We start from the raw sequence: 25,150 nt of genomic DNA, 5'->3' as shown, positions 1-25,150 counted from the left end.
TGAGGCTGTGGCCAATAGTCCAGCGCTCCGGCCTCCCAGCTCGGGACCACGCCATTCCCTCATTCCCACTGTTTCCGGACAGACGGCGCGGGGAGGCAGAGGCTCACTGGAGGGCAGCTCCTGGCCCCCTGCGGCTTGGTGTGGAGGCCTGCAAATAGGTGGAACCTGCTGGTTCTGGACCCGTTTGCCCTCTCTGAGTGCAGACTCAGTGCTAACGCCCTCCTCCACTGGATCCAGTAACGTCCCTGTCGAGCCTCTTCCGGCTAAGCCTTTTGTAAATTTTTTTTTTTTTTTTAGTCTTTTGTAAAATAATCACAATACCATGAGGTAAAAAAGACCCTGGCCCCGTTTTACAGAAACCATAATCCATAGAGGTCAGACTCCCAAAGTCACACAGCATTTCAGCGGCCAAATTGGGTGTGAATTTAGGCAGCCTGCTTTCAGGAAGGGCAGTCAGTCAGTGTCAGAGAACAGCTGTGGGGACCCAAGAAACCTGGGTTAGCTTCTCTTTCCGGCATTGGCCCACCTATGTCCCCGGCCTGTTTCTCCTAGGATAAAGGGTCCTACACCTTGATTTTTCCTCTAGAGCTCCCCTGAGAGAATGTATATACCTGTTTCGACTTTCTTGTGAAAACATTTAACCCTCAGCCATTACCTCTGGCCTGTAAATCTCAGTTTCTCTGAGGTGTGCTTCTGGGACTCTGCAGACAGTTCAGGAGGACACCTGCAGTATGTACTTGTCTTCCCTCAGCCCAACCCATTCTGACTCACCAGCTGCATCCAGGGCAGATAGGGTTACAAATGCTCCCAGAGACTGGCTCTCATTTCCTCAGTGCAGGCGGGGTTGGTTGAGTCAAGTTCAGAACTAGGCAATTCTGGTGGGGAGCAAAACTGAGCTGTGTCTTAACAAGGGTTCACATTTCAGGCCTGTGGCACTCCCCACACCCTGGAAGTCACTAGCTGAGGACATCCTCTGACTCAACTTCTGATAGTTCCACGATGTTCCTGCCTGGGCCCAAACCTCCCATCTGCAGTTTGTATCCCTGCAATTTCCAGGCCTGGGTCTCTCCACCAGAGAGACTGGCAGGGCCAGGAGCTTCGTAAACATAATCTCATCCAGATGGGGGTGACAGCGCTGCTTTACAGGTGAGAAAACCGAGCCTCACAGACAAGTGTTCCTTGCTGGAAGGGCCCAGGGTTAGATTTGATCCCTATTCATTTTTACATGCCAGACACAGGACCTTCAGTCCTGCCTTTGTCTTGTTTCTCCAACTACCTCCCGGGGCCACTGGGAGCATAAACAAAACAAATGGAAGTAAAACACTCACAACCACGTTGGTCCACAGTGAGCGCTGGCTGTGCGGTGATGGAGACCTGTTTCCCTCTCTGTAAACTGCGCTTCATGGAATGTGGACATAGACCAACTGTGGGTGTGGCTCCTAACTAAGAGGGAGATATTTATATTGGAGGAGTCTCCACCCACAAGCCCCTACCTGCCAGGCCCTGGGAGGAGACTGCATGATTCTGAAAGGTCCCCCAGTACTCTCAGGGCACTGCCAACTGAGACAAGGGTCAGGCAGCAGCCCAGCACTGGGCAGCCTCTCTGGATGGTGCCAGAGATACTGGCAAGGCTCTGATTTCTATTTGCCTCTCAGCAGGCTGGCGCCAGCAGACCTCCCTACAGCCTTCCAACAATGGCAGGCAGTGCCCCTTGGCTTTAGCCATTGACACCCCACCACAGGAACCTGGGTGCAATTGGCCTGAGTGCCTGGGATCCCAGCTCTTACTTGTTGGCCTGGCTGGTCCTGGCAAGATACTGCCCTCTTTGCTCCCGTTTCCTCAATCAACCCATTGGGGATTCCAGGTATCATCTGACAGGATGGCCATGAGCCAGACCCAGGCCCAGTGACAGGGCTCAAGCAACTGAGACCACAGAACCATTTACCCACGGTCAGGTTAGCAATGCTGGCAATAGATGAAGGGGTGAAGACAGGATGAGTTGGGTTCTTGTTCTGCTCCAACCCCTCAAATGTCAGTGAGTCCATCTCATCTGAAATGGGACTTACAGGGCATGCCACTCAGAGAGATGTTTGCAGCCCATTAACTCTGGGCCCTTCCCTGGCAGGAGGACACATCCTGAGCACTTAGTGATGACAGCCAAGGACAGTCTTAAGGTGGGCTCACTCTGCCTCCAAAAGGCTCAGAGAGGTCAGAACACTGTTCCAGAGCACTCAGCATCAGAGGCACCTCCCACATTCCCAGGTCACCAACAAGTGATCAGTAGAGGCACTGTGAGCTGGGCACCCCTAAGCTGAGCCTTGTGCAGCAATATAGTTAGCCCCTTTCAGGTGAGGAAGCTCAGGCTCACCTGTAGGGGCAGAACAGGAACAGAAACCCAGGCACAGCAACCACTGGGAAGTAGGGGAGGTCTTCAGCTGCACTGGCCCCCCTCCCTCACCCAGTCTGGGCCCCACCCACTGAACAGACAGACTTCCTCAGGCTAAGGTGGGAGGGATAGATAAGACCAAAGCCACCCTTTCTCCCCCTCTCCCCAGCCTGCATCTGTAGGAAGGTTGGCTGGGAGCCCAGGGGAGGCCCTGGGGCTTGGGGGAACTGGCCTTCCCTCCAACCACCTAGTGTGCTGCTTAATTTATTCAAGTGTGCATTCCAAAACATTTAGGGGAAGCTAGAGCTGAGCTGGGAGACAGGGCTCAGGGGTGATGGGAGACAAACAGGGACACACACAAATAAGGCAAACTTCAGAGTGCAGAGGTCAAAGACACAGCACAACGGTGATGGGATAGGGTGTGGGATGGTCTTCGGAGAGAGGTGATACTGTGAACTGAAACCTAGAGCCAGCTCAAGGGGGCGCCCAAGTGGGTAGGGTTAGTGAGGCTGCTGCTCCAGGCTGAAAGTGTTATGTGTACAAAGGCCTTAAGGTGGGGAGGTTGGTGAGCCTGGAACAGTGAATAAGGAAGAGAGAGTAGGGCTGATGAAGGTGGGAGGTTTTATGGGGAGGGCAGTGGGGAGCCATAGGCAGATTGAAAGCAAAGTAGAGCACAGCAGGAATAGGGCAACACTTGAGGCTTCCACAGAAATGCACATCCATTTCTGGGTGATGGATGAAGCAAGACTCACAGGATCTGGGGATTGCCCCAAGATCACAGCACTGCCCAAGGTCACATGCAAGGCTGACCCAGAAGTCAAACCAGGACAGCCTCGGGAAGGTACAGGGTCCTTCTGTACCCTGGTGAAGAGAATGAGGGCTGGGTAACCAGGTCAGAGGTTCAGGGCAGGGCCTTCCCAGTTGGAAGCCGGGGAGATTTGGACACCACAGGAAGGTAGGACAAGGGTGAAGCCCCATAACTATTTGCATCAGCCAGTTTCCATGGAAACCAGAAACCTTCTGGGAAAGAGTAGGAGCTGACCTCATGGACTGAGTTTAGGCCTAGGGGAAGGAGGGACAAGCAGGAGACGGAACTCCCAGAGAGGGACCTGGTGCCTGGAGCCAGTAAGAGTCAAGTCATGACCTTACCCTGGGCCACACTAGAGACATAAGCTATCAGGTAGCCACATGACCCCCTAGTGTGACTGCAGAGATGTGGGGTCTGCCCTGGCACAGCCACTTGGGACCCCACAACACTAGGAGGGTGGGGTGGGTACTGGGTCAGTAACGATGAAATCTAGCTACAGATGGAAAAGCAAGGCTCAGAGAGGGAAGACAGGCAGCCCAAGCCACAAGCAAGCACGTGTTATAGGGCAGGAGTCCTGCAGAACTAGTGCGCTTATGGTGACCAACGCAAGGAATTTTACTTTGGGCTGGTCAACCGCGGGTGTAACTTGGAAACCACGCTGGGCGCCAAGCTGTTATAGGGCAGCCCCTATACAAAATGGGGTGCCTGACTGTGGGTCCTCACCTGCGCGCTTAAAAGGACTTATCAATACTCTACTGCAGGCACACGCGAAAGGTTAATAAAAGGTATATTTACAAGGGAAGGGGAAATGAGGAAATGTATACAAAGTTTTAAATGCGTCCTACCCGATCCGTAGATCAGGAATCCCAAATGGCACTCTGAGAGCTGGCCGCGAGCCAGGAGCTGTGAACCCAGGAGGCGAGCAACAGAGCGAGAGACCCCAAGTCCCACGTGTTTGGTTTTTTATACCCAACCTGGCTGCTTAACTCCACCCTCAGGTCCCAGCCACCTTCCCTTTGGTGGTGACGGGATTTGTCTTTCCCAATGTCTTGATGACTTTGGCCTGGGGTGGGGGTGGGGTCCACAAAGCCTGTATGGGATTAACTCAGAACATCCTTTCCCCCTAACACAAGGACCACAGAGGGGCCAAGTTGGGGGTACAGGATAGTCCTCCTAGGGTAACTGAGGTGGTAAAGCTGAGACACTGCTGCCTCCTACATGCCTAGCTATTCCCCTCAACTGCAGTTTTATGGAGGATCAAATTGAGGCTGAGAGAGGTGATATTACTTGTTCAAGGCCAAAGGGCTGGGTGGGGGCTGGACTCTGAGCTTTCGGTCCCCCAGGGTGACACATGCTCAGAAAGCAGACTATGGCTCCCACAGACCCCAGGTTCATGACAGCTGTGGCCAGCAACCTGCCCATCAGAGGACAACAGTGGATCACAAGTCTTAGGCTGCTCTCAAGCCCTTCACTCTCCTCAGCAACCCCCTCAGCCTCTCCAAAGTCTGCCCTCCCTGGGGAGTCCACTGGCTGCAGCTCCTACACCCAACTAAACCACAAAAGAGACAATACTGCTCCAATATTCATCCAATGTCCTTTATTACTAGTACCAGTGGCTGGCCTGGGTCCCTGAGGTGCACGAGCCTCAGTCCCTACCCCTTGGCCAGCAGAACAAGATATCTGGGACCCATTTACAGTGAGGAAAACAAGCAGGACAAGGGAAAACACGTAGGAGCGGCTCCCTGGCCTTCTCTGAGACTGGCTAGTATGACTGCAAATCCCAGACCACCTTTGGCGCCCAAACAGCAGACTGGCGAACAAACGCTTCTGGTTGGAAAGAGCGTGGGGGCAAGGGGTATAGGATGGATGATGCCAATGTCTTTGGCTGGAGAGGAGAGGCTGGGACCCAGGGGTTGATTTCTGCAGTGTAGACACCTCATCAATGCCCCCTCCCACCCCCAGCCTATCCCTAGCGCTGAAGGGCCAGGGCTGGGGGCAGCACAGCAAGATATAGACTTCCCCCTGCCCTGTTCCTGAGTCATACAACTCAGCCGGGTCACACCCAGGCCAAGCCTGAGGTCACTGTGCCAGGTCACCCTTCTGGCCAGTCCATAGCTCTCGGAGTTCGACATGGCACCCTAGGTCCCGCAGGGCAGCCTTGGCCACATCCTCACAGTCTCGGTGGGTGGCACGGGCCTGAGAGATGAGCGCCTCGGCCCCCAGGTCAAGGATGGGCTGTGAGAAGGCCTGGCTGCGGGCCACCAGGTTACGGATCAGCATGCAGGCCTGTTTCTGGAAGGGAGAGGTGAGCAGTTATGAGCTGGTGGGTGGGGCATTGGGGTGGGGCCCACTCTAACTTAAGATACCTCCCCATGACAATGGGGTAATGATGACCACCGCCCATATTCAGTGGGTGCCAATGCTGTGAGTCATTAGACTAGTCTCCTCTCTCCTCCTCACCTGCCTCAGGGAGCTGGGGTCAGTCCCCCACCTCCTGAGGTGACTGAAGCTCAGGTGCATAGCAGCTGACACAGCTCTGCTCACACACCTGAGAGGGGGCCAAGGGGATGGCTAAGGTGCGAAACACCTCTACCATCCCCACAGACCTCACCTGGACCAGACTATGTGTACTGGTAATGTTAGGAAGGAAAATACTGATCACAGATGTGGGATCTGAATCTCAGTCTCAGCGGTTCCCTGAAACTGGTAGGAGCCTGGGTAGAGCCCAGGGCACACAGGGTCCATTTGCCCATTATATCAATACATCACTCATTCAGTCATCATTTGTGTCCTACATATCTACTTTGTATAGGACCTCAAAGCATCCCAGGATGGCGTCTAATACTAGTGGAAAACAGATGAGAAGCAGGTAAGGTGTGAAAACCATCTGGCCAGGGTGATCAGGAGTGGAGAAGGTGAGTCAAGGGCATGATGTGCTGAGGGAGGGAGGGAACAGCTAAAGCGAAGACACCCTCGACCCCCGCCCCCCAGACTGGTGTGTCTAAGGATCACTGGGAGGCACTGTGCTGGGAGGGTGGGTGGGGAGGAGGGGAGGTAAAGAGAGCCTGGGGGCTGGAATGGAGTGTGGGTTTCAGGCTGGGTGCATACGGTCCATTTATGGTTCAGCTCCAGCTCTGTCAGCACCCCAACAAGGCAAGGACAGCAGGCCCGCCTTCCCCACACCAAGGAGCAGATCAGGTGGGGCAAGGAACTTTACCAAACTCCAGCTGATCCCCACTAGCTGCGCCTCCAGATTCCTTGAAAGGGGATTGATAAAAGGCTCAAATGCAGAAAGAGTAAAGGGCAGGAAATGAGACAGCTGCTGGCAGGATTTGGAGAATGGACAGTAGATGCAGAACTCAGGGCCTGGGAAGCAAGGAGACCTTAGTTGGCCCCTGGTGGGGACTGGACAGGGATGGGGAGACCTGTGCCCTGCCCCTCCCCCACTGCCTGCACACCAGTCTCCTGCCCCTCCTCCTGTCCCCATACCCACCTGCACGCCAGCCTCCTGTGGGTGTGCCTTCATGGCTTGCAGAGCAGCCAGCGCCCCACCACATTCCACAATGACACGGCTATTCTCTGGTTTGCGCAGGGCCAGCACACAGAGGGCTGCGCAGCTCTGCTCACACACCTGAGGGGGATCAAGGGGATGGCTGAAGTGGGCAAACACCCCTACCATCCTGACAGACCTCACCTGGACCAGACTATGTGTGCTGGTAATGTTAGGAAGGAAAACCATGGATCAAGCTCTTATGGAGGTCAGCTTAGGCCTGGTCCCTTGGTACCTCGAATACCCTCACCCTCAGCTAGTCACCCCCACACTCAGCTAGTCAGCCAGACCCAAAGTCCAGCTCCCAGGCCCTCCCTCATACAGCTCCTAGCACCCAGTTCTCTCTCAGCCCTGCCTAGCCCACCCTGTCTTGCTCAAAGTCCTTTCCCAGAGCCGCCTCACCCTCCCCAAGTCCTGAACTCTGGAAGAAACCAGAGAGAGCAATGCTCAGATAGAAACCACATGTGTTCCTGGGGGTACCTGTGGGCTGGTCAGGTGCCGGGTCATGGCCGCCACGATGGGCTCTGTCCCACCAGCACGCACGATGGCATCCTTCACATCATCGTTGCCTGCAATGGCCCGCAATGCGCTTAGCACCTGCTTCACCAGATCCTAGGTGGAGGGCAGAGGGTGAGGGTGGGGTGTCACTGGTCATCCCCTCTCCCATTGGTACCAGCTACCTGCTCAATGCTGAAAGAGAGGGGCCTACGTGTGCATCAGGGATGCTCTGACAGCTGTGGCCATCCTAGGCGTGCAGGCAGCACTCACACCACGGTTACTACCAGCTGGATAGATTAGGTAGAGAGGCTCATGAGGTGGTTGATGCTACCCAACTGCATACAGGCCTAGGATTTGGGGCAAAGTGGACACCTGCACACACAGGAGAGGCAGTGGTTTGAGCCAGCAATCAGAGACTGGGTCCCCTGGCCACAGCCCAGTTCCTGATGAGACTGATCATCACCCCAGCGAGTTCAGAGCCCAAGAAGGAATACCAAGTCCCTGCCCTTGACTACCCAGCAGTGGAAGCAAATTAGGTTTCTGTATAGAAGGAGCCTGGCTGACCTCATCATCCAGGGTTGGGGAGCACAGGGTCATTGCTGCCATTGGGTGCAGAGCACACAATCAGGCAGTTGATAAGTGGCCGCTAAATGAAGGAATGATGGGCAAGGGTCTCTGTCCATTTCACACACAGACAAGCCCAGACAGAGAGGGGTAAGCCTCACTCACCTGAGCTGGGGTCTGCACCAGTCACATGGACACCCACTTCCACCCCCTGACTCCTGATGAGAATACAAAGGTGCTAAAGTACAGTAAGAGAAAGTGGATGGATCTATTTTTCCCTCTAAACTTCAGTTCCAGGTCACCTTTGGTTCCAGAGTCAGCAGACAGACCCTGGTATTGACTTAAGCTGTCTGGCTACTCAGGGCCCAAAGGGGCAGAGTTCACTAGGAGGTCAGAGCCCTCCTGGGAGTCCAGAGAAAGAACAGATGGAAAAATGGTGCAGGGGCTTTTGCACTCTGGATGCCCACCTGGTGGTCGCTGCAGTTGGCCAACAGGGCCACCAGGACGCTGAGGCCCCCGAGGTCCACCACCTCCTGGCAGAACTCATTGCGGACTGCCAGGCGGGACAGGGTGCTGCAGAGCTCACTCAGGACGCTGGGGTTGTCGGGGAAAGCTGCAGAGAGGGAGGAGAGCAACCGTAGAGGAGGGGAGCTGAGCCAGGGGTCCTGAAGCCAATTCTGCACCATCAGGGAAGTCCTTGTGCCTCACAGAGGTGGCCTCCTGTACCAGCAGGACCCCAGTGAATACCAGGGCCTGCCTCAGGCCTCCTGGACCTGCAGCGCCCCCTGCTGGTTGCTGGGGAAGACCTGGAATGGAGCCTCCCTCAACATGCCCCAGATAAATTCCAGACCAACTGATGATCTCACCTAAAAAAAGAAAACCATAATAGTGCTATAATAAAACATCCGAGACTATTTTTATAATCTTGGGGTGGGAATGACCTTTCTAGGTGCAATCAGAAACCCAGAAACCATAAAGGGACATATGGATAGAGTTGATCTGGGCAAAATTGAGCATAGACATCAAATATGAGACACAGAGGCACCTGGGAGGAGAGGCTGGTGCTGAGGCCAACAGTAGGAGTGGATAGATATTCTATATAGAGTTCTGATGGTCAGTTCATAGTCCTCTGGTTAGGCCACAGACCCCTGAGATACCCTGAGCAGTAATCTGGGGGTGCCATGGAGGTGTTTTGTAAGTGCAGTATGTTACTCACAACCAGCTGACTTTAAGGAGACGACCCTTGATAGGCTGGGTAGGCCTCAGCCAATCAGATAAAGCCTTAAAAGAGAGGGCTTGGGCCTCCCTGGTGATTAAGTCTCAGCACTGTGAAGCTATCAGCAGTCACTGCAGCCAGAGTTTGATCCCCCACCAGGGAACTACCCACATGGCGCAGCAGACCTCTACTGTCTTGCCCACTGTGCCCCTCAGCAGTGTATTTCAGTCAATCTGCCCCACTCTGTCTCTGGTGAATCTTCTCACTGCCTTGTACCTCTGGCCTATACCCCAGTTCGTGTATGTATAAATAAATAAAAAATAAATCTAAAAAAAAAAGAGAATCTGTACCCCCATCATCATTGCAGCATTATTCATGATAGCCACGAGCAGGAAACAACCTAAGTGTCCATCTATGAATTAATGGATAAAGATAAAGCAGATGTGACCTTCTACTCAGCAGTGACCTTCTACTCAGCTATAAAGAAGATGAAATCCTGCCCTTTGCAATGTGAGTGGACCTAGAGGGGATTATGCTACATGAAATAAGTTCATCAAATACCTTATGATTTCACTCATGTGGAATGTAAAGAAATAAAGTGAATGGATGAACTAAATCAAACAAACAAAGAAAAAAAACCTTTTACAATGTGAAACCAGAATAGCAGTTGCCAAAGGCGAAGGAGGAAGGAAGCAGAGGGACAGATTAGCCAGGTAACAGGGGCGCTGTATGGTGGTGAATGGAAACGAGACTTTTGGTGGCAAACATAATATACAAGTGTTGATTTATAAGATTTTACACCCAAAATCTACATGTTATAAGCCAATTAAAAGAAAAGAAGGAAACCAAGGCCTCTCTGATGAGGAAGCATGCCTGCAGAAAGTATTGTCCAATCTGGCCTGTCCTGCAGATTTCAAACTTGCTAGTCCCATAACCATGCAAGTCAATTCCTTGTGATAAGTGTCTCTCTCTGTATAGCCTATTGGGAATGTGTCTCTGGTATTACCCTGACTAATATGCCCTCCTGTAAATAAACAAGGAAGATGCAAACTACTACTCAGAAGGGTAGACCATCAAGACCTGTGTTCACATTCTCTGGAGGCATGGAAGGGAGACTACAGCAGACAGGACTGGAGTCATGGGGCACATAAGCCAGGCCATGGAGCCAGAGCTACAGGACAGGTAGAAAGGGGAATTCATTCTAGTTCTGTCTGTGCTCTAGACTCTTTTTCTAGTAGGTGAAGCAGACAAGGGGGCACTGGAGGTCAATGCTGTGACCTCCATGGACAGTGTGGTCACCCCAGTTTAGACACATGCATGTGCACAAGAATAAATGGCCAAACATGAACCAGAATGTAAACCACTGGAGATTGGTCATGGTGAATGGCAGCAATAATCTTCATCTATTAAAAACAGTCCCCTTATTTTCAACTTGGGGTTTTTCCCCTTCCCTACTCTCTGCCTGTGTGGTTGGAGAGAACTGAGCTCCCTCCCCCAAATAGCTCCAGAGGTGAGTATAGGACCTGGTCTTGGCCTGGAACTCTCTGGTAGTGACCAGGAGTAAGGATCCTGTTCCACTAGGGCTGCTGTGCACTGGGACTAGACAGAGAGGTAAGTGGAGCCCGGAGCCAGCCACGACTGAAGCAGTCTTTGCCTTTCTCACTCTTGCCCTGTTCCCACACCTTGCTAGGCTTGCCTCGTCAGAGAAAGCCCCACTGCTCCTACCTTTAGCAGCTTGGATGAGCACTTTCAAGCCTCCATTCTCCTGCACGATCATCTTAGCATGGTCATGGGCGTGGCCAAAGGGCACACGGATGTCATCATCAAAGGTCATGACACGCAGTGCCCAGCAGGCCTCCCTGACTACTTCAGCGCAGCAGCTGTGCCGGACAATGGCGCCAGTTAGAAGGGGCAGTACACCAGCCTTCACCAGGCTCTGTCGATTGTGCTCATGCTTCAGGCAGGCATGGCGTACACAGCGGATCCCGGAGCAGGTCAGCTCTGCAGCATTGGTGTTACGGGCCAGCGTGGTCACCAGCAGCTGCAGGCCCTGGGTGTCCAGAAGATCAGGCTGACCGTCAGTCAGAGCTGAAAGGGCATTGAGGGACTGAAGCAGGAGGTCCTGGTCACCCGCTGAAGCCAGCTGCCAGGTAGCAAGCAGGACAGGGTAAGCCCCCTTCTGTGCTGCCAGGAAGCGGTAAGCTTTGTGCAGCTTGCACTGCTCCAGAAAGCGGGCAAGATGTGCTGATACCTCCTGGGGACGAGAGTGAGTCACAGACTTCTGCAGGTCATCTAGGGCCTAGAGGACACAAGAGAGACCTCAGTCAGTGTAGCCCAAAAGGAGCCATGGTGACAGGGAGCCTGCTCCTAGGAGAGTTCCTGCCCTGGGATCTGGGCCTGCAGTGGAAGTTCTGTGGGGCCTGTTCTTACTGTGGCAGCTGCCATGTCTATGCTTTTAGTAGCCTTGAGCTTCAGGGGGCACATAGAGGAGATGTCCAGTCATCTCTGTGTCCCTGCCAGAAGCCACACACAAGAGTGTACACACCTCAAAATCCCACACAATAATGACCGCATAAGGCTCTGTGTGGAAGAACAGAACCAACACGCTAAGCCCAGTCAACCCAGCAAATCATAAGAAATAATACAATACAGTGGCTGTCCTTTAGGCTGGCTGTCACACAGCCATAACTAATCCACATGCTAGGCAAAAACCACCTTCCCTAAACCTGCCCAGAGCAATGTCTCAGCTTATCTCTCTTGTTCATTCCACAAATATTTACTGAGCCTCTGCCAAAGGAAACCACACTGCACACACAGTTGACTTATCCAAATTCAACTCTAAGCCTTTGGGGAGAAAATAATCTGAACAGGACAGACAAGCCTAATTTTTAGTCACATCTGTTATATAAGGCTCTACCTCAGCATGAGCCCAGGGAGAACCTGTCCCAGGAACTCGTGAATCATTTTGCATCAACCCCATGAGGACAGGTCTACATGTCTATAAATGGCTTTGATTTGACCTGATGGGCCACAAAAGGTAACCATATCTGAGCTCACATTTGTACACTTAACTGAGCATAAGTTATAATTTAACAGACTAATAAGGGAAAAGGTCAAAATCAGAGGGTGTGACCTGAATGACCATTTCTCCAAAGAAGGCCTAAGCACAAGATGCTCAACATCACTAGACATTGGGGAAATGCAAATCAAAACCACAATGAAAGACCACCTTACACCCATTATGATGGTTCCTATTAAAAAATCAGAAAATAGTGCTGGTGAGGCCACGGAGAAATTGGAACCCTGTGTATGCCAGGTGGGAACATAAAATGGTATTGCTGCTGTGGAAAACAAGTGTGGAGGTTCCTCACACTGTATAGAGTTACCATATGACCCACTTCTGGGGATATAGCCAAAGGAGCTGAAAGCAGAGTTTCAAAGATATATTTGTATAACCATGATCATAGCGCATTCTACACATTCGCCAAAAGGTGGAAGCAGCCCAAGTGTCCATTGATGGATAAGTGGACAAATACAACGTGGTCCCTCCTGGACCATACTGGAACACTATTCAGTCTTTTTTTTTTTTTAAAGATTTATTTTATACAAGAACTGGGGTACAGGTCAGAAGCAAGGGAGGGTGAGAGAATTCACCAGAGCCAGAGCAGGGAGCAGAACAGGCAGATGGACCAAAGACACTGCTGAGGGGAGCAGGGAGCGAGGCAGGAGAGATCTGCTGCGCCATGTGGGGTTCTCCCTGGCCAGCGGGGAATCGAGCCGGCGCTGCAGAGGCTGTGGACAGCTTCGCAGGGCGGCACCCAACTGCTGCGCCACTGGGGAGGCCCCCACTATTCAGTCTTAAAAAGGATGGAAATCCTGACACATGCTATGACATGAATGAACCTTGAGGTATGTTCAGTATGCTCAGGAAATAAGTCAGACAGAGAAGGACAAATACTGTGAAATCCCACTCATGTGAGGTCCCCAGAGGAGTCAGATTCAGAGACAGAAAAGTGTGATGGTGGGAGCCAGGGGTGGGGAAATGTTTCATGGGAAGAGTTTCATTTTGTAAAGATGAGAAAATTCTAGAGATGGATGGTGATCAGGGGTTGCAGAGCATTGCAAATATACTCAATGCCACAGAACTATGCACCTAAAAATGATAAGATGGTAAATTTTTTATTATGTATATTTTGCCATACTCCTACATAAAAACCCAAAACAAACAATGGGATCTTACAAGAAATGGGAAAAACCTGTTGTTGGGAACATACAGTACCAGAGTTACAATTACCCTGTTTAATAGGTCAGATAAGAGAGAAAAACAAATGACAAATATTTGCACATGGCATCCAAGTCTAAGAGAAATCTCTCTTGTCCTGAAGCTCATTAGAAAGTCCACAGTGCGAGTAGGCTGGCAAAGGGGTTCCTCATAGTCTTGAGGTGCTGCGTGTGAGCCCAAAGCCCCACTGCTGGCTGAAGGGATGACAGCTGCAACAACCTGTGACAACTCAGCATGGTGACAGGGCTTGGCCCACCCATCTATCTCTATGCTGACAGCTGTCATCCTACAACCCCACCATGAAAGCAGCCAGGTTCATGTTCTACTAGTTCTAAGACTTCATTTTCATTTGATTGTTAAGTCTGTCTGCAACAAATGTTATGATTCTTCATTTCAAAAGGTTATGACAAAGTTGAATTTTTCTCCCTCTACAGATGAGCATTTTCTCCTTCTACAAATAAGCAAAGTTGAGACATACAAGCACCAAGTCAAGGGTGCTGTGGACGCCATTGTGAGAAGAGGTCGCTCAGTGTGAGGGGAGAAGGGTCATTGTGAACCCTAATGTGAACCACAGGGAAGTGCAAACACAGGGTTGAGCAGAGACTTTCAGATTTTACTATAAATGCTTGAGTATTATTTATGCCAAGGACATGTCCTATGTTCTTTTTCTATAAATAAAATGTACTGAGGGCCTCCCCGGTGGCGCAGCGGTTGAGCGCTGGGTTGCGAAGCTGCCCGCAGCCTCTGCAGCGCTGGTTCGATCCCAGGTTGCTCCCCGGCCGCTGGAGGAGGGTCCCACATGGCGCGCAGACCTCTCCTGCCACCCGCTGCTCCCCTCAGCAGTGTACTTCGGTCCTTCTGCCTGCTCTGCTCCCCGCTCTGGCTCTGGTGAATTCTCTCACCCTCCCGTGCTTCTGACTGTACCCAGTGCTTGTATAAATAAAAATAAATAAATCTTAAAAAAAAGAAAAACTCTTTATTAAAAAAAAAAAAGAAAATATACTGATAGTAGAAGACAGTAGAGTTGTTCCAAGCTTGACTTCTCTGGGAGGGAGATCTGGGCCTGGGTCCCAACTCTACACCTGGTGATTTATCCTTGGGAAGCCCCAGATTCCTGGTCAGAAAAATGGGCTAATCTCAGATTGAGAGAGGAATTTAACTCAATATAAAGTGCTCAAATACTCAGAGACTGCGTGAGACTTTCCTTAATGAGATCCTTCATTCGTAAAAGTCATCTGTAAATCAGTAAGAAAAAGATAAAAAAGAATCCAATAGAAAAATTGCCAGAAGACAAGCTCATATTAAAATATGAACATCTTTACTAACATCTGGGAGAATAACTGCCTGGCACAGAATAATCGCCTGGCACAGACCATGCTACAGGACTCCTTGGACCTAGACCTCGCTTGTCTAACATTCCTGTTGTTGAACTGCCAGGCTGGCTGATAGGCCAGGCCAGCCAATCACCAGCGAGAAATATACCCTCCACCCTGCAGAAGCTTTCGGTCTTCATCCAAAGGCTCTAGAACCAGCTGAAACCTGATGGCAGACTCAGATGGCAGAAGTCTGACCTAAAAGTGATCTAGGTCTCAGCCTGCTAAAACGTATACCTCTGGGTGGAGACTGCCTGCCATCCCACCCTGATAATCAGCCTCATAAAACCAGGACACCCCCCTCAGGTGAAAGCATGGCTCAGAATATTTCCCTACCCTTCTCCTACTGTGTGATCCAAAATAAACCTTCCTTACGTGAAACCTCCAAATTTGTGGGGGATAAATTGGTGAAAGCCAGACAAAGACCCTTCAGGATCTGTAACAAACTGAGTGGGTTCTCTGTAGACACTAGAACATTCTGCTGTCTGACTAATACCTTACTGCTTTTTAATGGATGACCTTGAGGGAAGCATTTAACTTCTATGAGCTTTACCTTTCTTATTTTGGTCCCTGGAGAATAAGGTCAGGCTCGAGGAGTCCACGTCTCCATCAGTAAGTCAGGGGTGATACCACCTACCCTATAAACCAGTTTAAGTGCTAAAGGGACTTGCTGTAATGAGCCAGTAAACAATTGGTGCTCAATAAATGTGAAAAGTTGACATCTGTGAAGTCATTTTTGAAATGGAGCCAGGGAGCCATCACAGAGAAATTTCATTACCCATCTCATTTAAACTGGGCCAAAAACAAAAACAATTCTTTAAGAAACATCAAACAAACAATTGTTTGAGATTATGGACTTTTAGCTGGAGGACAGAACCAGTCAGTTCCCTTTCTAGAGATTCAGTAACCAATTATGTCTAGCCAAGAATAGTTTAAGCCTGTTAACGGTGATCAACTCTTTAACAACTTACCTCTTTTCCCTCTTTAACACACATAAAATCTCCACTTTCTCTTTCCTGGGACAGGGTTTAGGTTTTTACCTCAGCTTGTATACCCCAAATTGCATTTCTCTGATCCCAAATAAACACTTTGTCTCTTGAATGTGTAGGTTGGCAAATGGCAGACAGCCATAATATTATCCCAATCTCTCTTCCTAGCTTCCTGCCCATTTCTCTCTGAGCAAACTTGATGGGGTAGTGGGAGAGGCCAGTGGGTCCTCTTCATGGTATCCTCTACCCTAAGGCTCCCTATGCTCAGGCAACCGTGAGCACTGCCTACCCCTTGGGCCTGTCTGCTCTGATGATCTTAGACTATGGCAGATGGGTAGAGCATGACACCCCTGAGAGGCCCTCAGAAGTAGACTCAGGGAGTGCTGGCTGCTAACTCAGGCTGGTCTGTGCCACTGGGTCACCCTAGAGCCTGAGCCTGCCTTCTGGTAGCAGGAAAAGGGTGCCCCAGTAAGATAGTGTTAAGGTGTTGTGGGATAGGCATGTGAGGTCAGCCCTGCCCACATGGGCCATGCCTCTTACCTGCAGGATGTCATGTGTGGCCTCCTGGGGTCCATCTGCAGAGACTTTGGGTGCCATCTTTACAATATTGCTCAGGTCAACCCCTGCAGAGGGAGCAGTGTCAGGAAACAAGCAACAGCCATTATCCCTGCAGACTAGCCAAGTCACCCTTCACGGCCCTTCTTCTGGGATCACCCCACTCTGGAGGCCTTTGGGGTCTGCCCAGTTCCCCACCCCACAACAATCCCCCCCTGCAGCCAGGCCCAGCAGCCACAACCACACAGGAATGTGGTGTGGGGAGATCTTTGCCCCTCAGCTGCCTCCAGTCAATGGGAAAGAGTAGTGGTGAGGCACTATTGCTGCAGCAAGAGGCACATTCTACCTGGCAGGATGAGAGGGAAGGGGGTCCTTCTTTTTTGGGGCTCCCATCATCCCTCACCCTGGCTACATCTCCACCCTCACCAGCACCCCTACAAGAAGCCCCTACTCTGGGGGGACTCCTAGGCACCCCTCCAGGTCCTGGTCAGTGTCTATATTCCACTCTACTCATGGGGTTGGTCTGACTTAAGGTTGGACTCCTGGCTTTCTTGGCCTCTTCCAACAGGGCTTGCCCACTGGGGAGCTGGAAGTGACTGGGGGTGGGGGGGTGCTGGGGGAAAGATGTTCATTCCCAGCTCCTGCCTCCCCTCCTAGGTGATCAGGTGACCTGTGCCCCCTGCAGTGGCTTGTCCTGGGGAAAGGGAAGTCCCTGCTGACAGGAACCCCTAACCCTGCCACATCAATGCAAAAGGTCTCTTGGGATCTCTCTCCTCTATAGCACCTATTTCCATAGGCTCATATGCCCCCATGAGTCCAAGTCAGGGTACAGGTGTGGTAGGAAGGGAGGAGTCTCCCGATCCGAGAAAGCCTCTTCAAGAAAGTGACAATTAAAATGAGACCCAGATGGAATGATCCTGTCCTGCAGCCATCTGGGGGAAGCCCAGGCAAACACACAGCAGAGGGTAGGTATGAGCAAGTTGAGTGAAGAGCACTGGGAGGGGACAGGGCTGTCATGTCAGTGGAGGGACCATGGCAAGACATCAGTATTGCAGGTTAAGAGCTATGGACAGGGTGACTATTCGGCAGACGCTAGCACAGGGACAGAGCTTCCAGCCCTACCTTGCGACTCAAACTGCTCCACAGCTTCCTTCACTGCCTCCTCCGGCCCCATGTCAAACTCCTGAATGTTCTCACGCACGGCAGCATCGAAGGTCTCCTGGGTGACACGCTTCGAGGCCATCTTCTTATCCTTCCAAGAAGGACAGATGAGAGGACAGCTTCTCTGGGCAGCTGCTGAGCCCAGCCTACCCAGGGAAAAGTTCACTAATGGGTCACAGGAAATGGCAACACACCGACACCAGCACTGCTTCTCAACATGCAAGAGAGGAGAGAGTTTACATTCTAAGAAAGGGGGGAATTTTAATATAATGTGTGTGTTTATAGTAAAAATAGCAATAAATAAAATAATATCTTATGTTACGTGATATGTTACATATTGTGATTATAGTATACAATATATTACGAAGTGTACAATACCGTTACAAAATTATATCATAACATTGTCATATGTCAACATTTCAGTCATTGCCAAACTGCATCCATAAAGAATACACACATTCTTGGTACATCCAAGTTGTACCATGGAGCCCACGTGTACCAACTAGGTTTGTGTAATTATGCTCTAAAGTGTTCACACAATGACGCATTTCACCTAATGACTCATTTCTCAGAATACGTCCCTGTTAAGTAACACATGATCCTATGTATGTATTATGCAATTCCTAAATTATAAAATATATAACTATATCTTATCAGTTATGAATTATGCATAGTTATATAACAACGGTAAGTATACTGTTACACTAAGAAAAATGTCAAAATAAAAATTAATAATAAATTATTAAAAGGCTAAATCAAAGACTAAAATAGTTATCTGTAAAGGGAGGTTGGGAAAATGGATTATTCTCACTGAATGAACCCTGTTTACAGGTTTGAGTTTGAAATATGCGAATATTTCAGGTGGCTAGGAAAATATACAAAATAAATCAAAATAAATTAAAAGCAGTCCTTAAAAATCAACAGCAAAAGCCTCCCTGGTGGCGCAATGGGTTGAGATGCAGCCTATGAGGCTGTCTGCAGCCACTGCAGCACAAGTTCCATCCCCAGCCGGGGAGCTACCCACATGGCGAAGCAGACCTCTCCTGATTCACCCGCTGCTCCCCTCAGCAGTGTGTTTCAGTCAGTCTGCCTGTTCTGCTCCCCACTCTGTCTCTGGTGAATCCTCTTACCCCCTGCACCTCCGGTCTGTATCCCAGCTCTTGTATACATAAATAAATCTTTTTTTTTTTTTAATAGAGGCATGTTTTATTTATTTATTTGTTTGTTTGTTTGTTTTGTTTATACATGCACTGGGTACAGTCAGAAGCGCGGGAGGGTGAAAGAATTCACCAGAGCCAGAGCAGGGAGCAGAGCAGGCAGAAGGACCGAAGTACACTGCTGAGGGGAGCAGCGGGCGGCAGGAGAGGTCTGCGTGCCTTGTGGGACCCTCCTCTGGTGGCCGGGGAGCAGCCGGGGATCGAACCGGCGCCGCAGAGGCCGCGGGCAGCTTTGCAACCCAGCGCTCAACCGCTGTGCCACCGGGGAGGCCCTGCATAAATAAATCTTTAAAAAAAAATCAAGAGCAATAGGCCTCCCCGGTGGCGCAGCGGTTGAGCGCTGGGTTGCGAAACTGCCCGCAGCCTCTGCAGCGCTGGTTCAATCCCCGGCCACCGGGCGAGGGTCCCACATGGCGCGCAGACCTCTCCTGCTGCCCGCTGCTCCCCTCAGCAGTGTACCTCGGGGTCCTTCTGCCTGCTCTGCTCCCCACTCTGGCTCTGGTGAATTCTCTCACCCCCCCACGTTTCTGACTGTACCCAGTGCTTGTATAAATAAAAATAAATAAATCTTTAAAAAAAATTATTCACTTTAGATGGAGAAATATTATAATGTACAAATTACAACTCAATTTTAAAATACCATTTTTAAAAACAAGGAAAAAAAAAAAAGAAACCCAGAATAGGTTGGCAGTGAGAGGACAAGACCAGCAGTTAGATAGATGACTCAACAAGGTCTCCAAGTTCAAGCGGTTTGTTAACACCTAATATTTGCCACCCTCTTTTTAACCAGGTCTCGTGTCCAGAGCCTAACAAAGGCTAATAATCTTTTTCATTTCATTTGTTTTACTATACCTTGTTTATTAAAATAACTAAACTTTCATTAATGGAATTATATCCAGTTGCCACTTAAAATACATCGCTTTTTAAATATACTTAAGCCTGAAAAAATGGTACAAGGAATACTATATACTCTTCTAACTTCAACAGTTAATATTTGCTACATTAACCTGAGCATATGTGCCCGTATTTGTGCATGTGCTGCACGGTTACACCACTTGAGACTACGGGATTCCTTCCCTCCTATGGAGGTCAGCATGAATCTCCCATGAAAAAGATACTTACACATTTGCAGTGCAGCTAAAATGTAATAACCATACAACACTATTTTCTAAGACACAGTCCATGATCAGTTTTCTCAATTGTCCTAATACCATCTTATTTTAAAATAGTTTTTCTCTTAAGGGACAGAGACATGGGGCATCAGGACAGTAGTAGCACAGGAAGTAAATATTCCATCTATGTTCCTGAGGATACTCCCGAGGGACAAGGATGGGCTTGGAGAGAGCCAATGGAACTCAAATCTCAAGCTCCACTTGTTTGTAAAACGTTCCTCACTGTTTACCAATGGCCTCATGTGTGACACAGGGGTAAACACAGGATATATCTCAACAGACTACAATGAAAATTCAACCAGTTAATTGCCACAAAGCATTCAGAATAGAATTTGGCAGAGCAAGACTGTACCTATCTGTTCCTTTTCTTTGTTGCTTAAGAGGTAATTCAGCCAATTCATTTGGGGAAGGGGATGTAAAGGCACCAAACACCCCACCTTGATCTCCTGCAAACTGGCCCTTCAGCCCCCTGGAAGAAAAGGGAACCTGTTTAGATAAGAGTTTCTCCGTGAGAAGCTCAGGCTGCTGGTGGTGGGGTTCCTAGCCAGCTCCAAAGGGCAGGAGCTTCCAGGATCAGTGCTGCTGGAAGGACTCTGCCACCAGAAGTCACTTCCAACAACCTGGTGTTTCAGATTGAGTGGGCCAACAGTGAGCAGTCACTCTGTTATAGAGACAGGGTCCTCCAGGAGAATGCTGTTATGGATTTATGGATGTTATGGATTTATGGATTATGGTTTATGGATGAGGAACCTGAAGCTCAGAGAGACAAAAACAAAAAACAACCAAAAACTGCCACAGGCCACATTGCAAGAAAGAGGCTTAGCCTCTTATCCCATATCACTAGCCTGCCTCATTAACACTCCACCTTGGTCCTGGTGGACTTTCTACCAACTCTACCAGGCCATCTCATCCTAGGAGCCTTCCTTGGCCACTGAGACAGAGCCAATACTCTCTGGTTTTGGTTGCTCCACCCCATGAACTTCCCTTCTGCCCAGCTCCGAGCTCCTTGTGTTGGGGAGGTCAGCATCTGACTCTAAAACCATTTGGAGGTGAGTCCTTCTGAGTCCCCTAGAGCTGGCACAGGGCTGGAGGTTGGGGGTCCGGGGCAGAGAAAATACAGATTTGGTGCCTGGGGGTCATCTTGTGAGGGTGAGCTGGTGAACACTAGGCCAGGAGAGGAAGGAAGCAGCATTAGCAGCCCCTATGATGGGTCCATGGGGTGCTAGAGCGCAGGAAGGAATTATTAATAGTAAAGCCCTCAAATGACAGCCAGTTTTTCCCCAAGCCTCATTCCTTCACACACCACACCCATCCTAGCTCAAGCACCGTTCTCCTCCCGGATGGCTGGCCCGCCCCACCTGCTGCCTCCCTGCCACACCCTGAAACTCTATTCTGCAAGCAGCGACTAAAAGACTTGAAAACACAAACAGAGCCTCACTCACCTGCTCAAGATCCTGCAGTGGCTTCCCAGCCGTCTCAGAACAAAACCCAGCCTCCTTACCAACACCTTCTCTGGCCCCTTTTTTACCTAGACCTTCTTAGTTGTGCTTCCCCGCCTCTTTCTCATCTTTCCCAGCTATCCAAGGGACATCCTAACCACTCTGGTTAAAGCAGCCGCGCTCTCCTAGCGCATCATTCTCCTTTATCATTTGCATTTTATGTCGGACCGGATCCGCTAAGCTTGTTTATTTGCTTATACTGTCTAGCCTCCGCCCCAATGAAATGTAATCCGCACGAGAGCTGGGGTCCTTGCGCACTTTGTTCACCACTTCGCCCCACGGCTGAGGACAGGATTCAGCTACAGGGGCGAAGGCAGAGGAATGAATGAAAAGAACCCGGAGGCCAGAGAGATGGGGGACTTTGTCCTCCGGAGGGTTCGGTAACAATTTTTCAATCCCCAAAACAACTCCCGAGGGCCACGCCCCGGCCACCAGCACCCCCCTCAAGGCCCCCCGCCCCGGCGTTCACTTCCCGCCCGGTGCACCAGGGGATAGCGCAGCGGCGGCTCTCACCCGGTAGTCGCCGCCACGTGGGGGAGAGGGTGGGGCTCCCGCTGTCACCGCGACGCGCACTGGGCCTAGCCGGGCGCCGTAGGCGCGCAGGCGCACTGATATGCCTCACGTCGGCCTCCCTCCGCGGCGAGAGCCACTCCCCGGGTCACCAGGCGCCACTGCAAGGGCGGTTAAAACTAATAGGTGCGCGATGGTGGCGTCTCCCTCGTCTTTTCCTGGCTTCTACCCGTAGCCTTCGCCCCACGCGGGGAAATTTTTTGCTTCAGAAGCGTCCGCCCTGAGGGGGTGAACAGCGCGCCTGCGCGAGAGGGTTCGGCGGCAGCCGCCTGCGCCTGCGCCTGCGCTTGCGCCTCCGCCTCGGGGTTCGGTGACCGCCTGCGCCTGCGCGGCGCGGCGCTGCAGAGACCGTTGGCTCATTTGCATGTCCCCGCCCTCGCGCGGCGGCTGAGGAGCCTGAGGCGGCGGCGGGGGCGGCTCCGCGCGCGGTGGGCTCGGGGTGAGGCCGGGCGCTTCTGAGCCCGGGGCGGGGGGCTGGCTCACCAGGGCCGAGGGCGGAGGAACGTGGCGGGGGGCTGGGCGGGGGGCGTGCTGGGTGGGACCCGGGGCGGGAGGCCTGGAAGCGGCGGGAGACCGTGACGGGGGGCCGGGCTGGGGGTCCCGGGGATAGGTGCGCGGCCTCTTGGGCACGTAGGGCCCTTTCGTCGTTCTCGCAGGTCTGACGGGTCGGGACGTGCCCCAGGGGGTTGCCCCTTGCCCCGGTTCATTCATTCCGCCCGAGTCCGGAGCCACCCACTTCGGGGAAGCTGTATCGGGCCCCCAGAATTGGTTAGTTGGTCTGTCCCCACCGCACCCCACCACGAGCTACCCACTCCACAGATGGGGAGACGGAGACACCGAAAGGTTATGTCGCGTAGTTTGGTCCCTTCGCCAGCTGAGGAGGGGCACCCCGGAAAAGGGGGTGATGGTTTGAGGTTTCAGGAGGTATCTTGATGGTTAACGATGCCATCTCTGTATTCCTCAATACTCTTTCTCAGTCTTTTTCTACTCAGACTTCAGGGCTTTGTCCCCACTACCCTGTTTGCCAGTTTCCAGCTGGGGACATCTGACCTTGGGTGGGTCACTTAGCTTGAGTCTCCCTATTCCTATTGTGTATCATATTGCAAGAAGATCCAGGTCTGCTGGGTTGTAGGCAGGTATGAAGGAAGTCGAGGGGGTCCCTTCCCTATAACAGAACCTGGCACAGTGCAAGCTGTGTCACTGGTGAAGGATATCGCCACTCGTGGAGACGCTTCTCAGAGGGAAAGTCAGTTTTCAGAGCCTTTTGGCCCTGTATGTGTAAAAATGGAAAACACAGCATCTTTCCTAACCACCACTTTGATGGTTATGTTCTCACTGCCCTGCCATGTTCAGTTATGTGTATTGCTACTTGCTGTCCTCCAGCATCTCCCAGAGGTGGAACTGCTCTTAAGGGATTCTAAAGCAATAGGCTCAGAGAAGCAGAAAACATGTCTAAGATCATCTTGCTCCTTCCCAGCCAACACACATCTGTTAGGTTTTCTCAAATGAGGTATAATTGACATACACTTGTTTCAGATGTGAAACATACTATGTGCTATTTGAGGGCAGAGTTCCTGCCCCCTTAAAGCAATCCAGTGTCCATCAGAAGTACCACACTGGATTATGGATTATTGCTTTGTTATTTTGAGGATTAAATTAAAACAGCAGGCTCTCTGAGCTTTAGTTGTCATTATTAGTGTCTTTTTCTCCTCTCACTACAGGTCAGAGAAACATGGCAGCAAGGCGAATCACCCAGGAGACTTTGGATGCTGTGTTACAAGAAAAAGCTAACCGGTATCACATGGACCCCAGTGGTGAGGGTGTAGGTGAAGCTCTTCAGTTTAAAGCTCAAGGTAAATTAAAGAGCTTGGTTTGCAAGTGGTAGGGCTGGGTTGTAGGGATGGTGTGTGTTTAGAGTTGGGGAGGAAGATTTCAGTGCCTTGGCACACTATGCAACCCCTCTGCTCCTACATTCTTTAAGGGGAGAGGAAGTTTTCCGTGGTCTACCTGTGAAATCATTCTGCGAAGGAAGTGTTATCTGGAGCTTCTCCTCCCCAGGCAGCCTCCCCCATCTAAAGAAGGTCTCTTACCTACTTCCTTACCCCTTAGAGGTAACCACATCTATGGTGATTTGTGAATCCTTTATGTGTGTGTATATGGAGATTTACGTCTTATTTTGCCTACTCAAACACTAATACCATTAGGTACCTCAAGAAATATTGAGGGAGAGGGACTAGAAACTCAACAGGAGTCAGATGGTTCTGAAACCATGTCTTTTGTTATGGCTACATGGTCCATTGGTTGCCTTTTCTCTATCTCTGCTGTACTCTGCAATTTTCAGATACCTTGTAAACCATTGGAAAATTATTTTGTGTAAAATCCAGCCACCACTCTACCTCAAGTGCTATGGCCTTAGGCCCTAACCACACCATCAATACCTGGATGATCCCAGTGGGCTCTTTTTTGGAACATCCACTCTGTCTTTCAGTCTGTTCCTCACAACAGCCAGTGAGGTCATCCCTCTGCTCCAAACCTGTCCATGGCTCTCCCTCACATTCAGAGTAAACTTGGAATCACATCGATGTCTGGCTTAACCTGGCACCCTCCTTTCTATTTGCATCTCCTATTATAGTGATTGCCTAACTTTACTGCACAGTTGATTTCACTTGGGGACCTTTTAACCCTGAGCTCCAGCCAGGATTAAATGATGTTGTGTTCCATGGGTATTCCATTTTCAACAGAATTTAGGAGCACCCGTCTTAACAATCTGCCTCCTGCTGGTCTCACCTTAGGGCTTTGTCCTCCCCTTCTGCCTGGAAGACTTTCTCCCTTCACTGCAAATATGACCCCTCTGCACCAGGGCTCTGCCGCTCAAAGTTTCCCTACTTGCCCAACCTATCTGAAAAACTCCCTCTCTTGTTCTGTCTGCTTCATGTTTCTGTGGACACTTCCTCACATCTGGTGGGTTTATGTTTATTATTTGACTCCCCAACTCCTGACAAGTCCAGAAAGCAGGTATTTTGCTGTCTCCTTTCCCTGCTGGAACTTCGATACCTGAAGTAGTACCAGCAGTAGGCACTCAATAAATACTTTCTTTGCAGATAAACTGGATTTGTGCAAGGTTCTGGCTTCCTGTGGCCTTTAGACCTATTACTATCTTCTCTCATCCCTTCACTTTTCATTTTGCTTTTTGACTAGGTGATAGGTTCTAGCTAGGGATTAGAAACCCCCATGCAAAGTCTCTCCAGGCTCCTCTCCCTGTTTGTCTGTAGTTCACTTGTATTCTTAGTATCTGACAGTCTCTGTGTGT

General features: G+C 50.6%; 2 protein-coding genes and 1 long non-coding RNA gene across 26 annotated transcripts in view; 2 read left to right on the top strand and 1 right to left on the bottom strand.

Moving 5' to 3' along the window:
- Window positions 1-894: 894 nt before the first annotated feature.
- Window positions 895-13,983, top strand: LOC129145494 (uncharacterized). Of its 2 annotated transcripts, none has more exons than XR_008551124.1 (3): window positions 895-1,146; window positions 6,007-6,063; window positions 13,739-13,983. It is a non-coding gene; the product is annotated as an uncharacterized LOC129145494 (long non-coding RNA). The 2 variants fall into 2 exon arrangements; XR_008551123.1 differs by lacking the exon at window positions 13,739-13,983 and adding an exon at window positions 9,390-9,589.
- Window positions 4,636-22,103, bottom strand: ARMC6 (armadillo repeat containing 6). Of its 17 annotated transcripts, XM_037506233.2 has the most exons (9): window positions 21,784-22,103; window positions 20,209-20,240; window positions 17,344-17,473; window positions 16,207-16,289; window positions 10,748-11,321; window positions 8,274-8,419; window positions 7,225-7,356; window positions 6,688-6,825; window positions 4,636-5,486 (listed from the first exon to the last, which is right to left on the bottom strand). In XM_037506233.2, exons 3-9 carry the CDS (start codon window positions 17,462-17,464, stop codon window positions 5,274-5,276), a joined length of 1,407 nt encoding a protein of 468 aa, XP_037362130.1. In that variant the 5' UTR covers window positions 17,465-17,473; window positions 20,209-20,240; window positions 21,784-22,103; the 3' UTR covers window positions 4,636-5,273. The 17 variants fall into 17 exon arrangements, with proteins under 17 accessions (XP_037362130.1, XP_037362121.1, XP_037362120.1 ...); XM_037506224.2 differs by lacking the exon at window positions 20,209-20,240 and having other exon boundaries at window positions 17,344-17,593; XM_037506223.2 differs by lacking the exon at window positions 20,209-20,240 and having other exon boundaries at window positions 17,344-17,590.
- SUGP2 (SURP and G-patch domain containing 2) overlaps window positions 21,886-25,150 on the top strand; it is a 29,148-nt gene continuing 25,883 nt past the window's right edge. For 2 of the 7 annotated variants that reach the window (XM_037506215.2, XM_037506216.2), the window contains exons 1-2: window positions 22,249-22,279; window positions 23,562-23,693. In XM_037506215.2, coding sequence (XP_037362112.1) covers window positions 23,573-23,693 — 121 coding nt within the window. In that variant the 5' untranslated portion in view covers window positions 22,249-22,279; window positions 23,562-23,572. Of the gene's footprint in view, window positions 21,967-22,233; window positions 22,280-22,513; window positions 22,609-22,640; window positions 22,684-23,561; window positions 23,694-25,150 lie in introns of those variants that run through there. The other 5 variants (XM_037506218.2, XM_054693390.1, XM_037506214.2 and 2 more) reach the window with 5 other exon arrangements.

The sequence above is a fragment of the Talpa occidentalis genome, unplaced genomic scaffold (genome assembly GCF_014898055.3).
Source record: "Talpa occidentalis isolate TD23 unplaced genomic scaffold, MPIMG_talOcc4v2.1 talOcc4.12, whole genome shotgun sequence".
In the NCBI taxonomy this organism is placed as follows: domain Eukaryota; kingdom Metazoa; phylum Chordata; class Mammalia; order Eulipotyphla; family Talpidae; genus Talpa; species Talpa occidentalis.
Note: the sequence above shows the minus strand (reverse complement) of the source record. Positions and strands in the feature narration are given on the sequence as shown.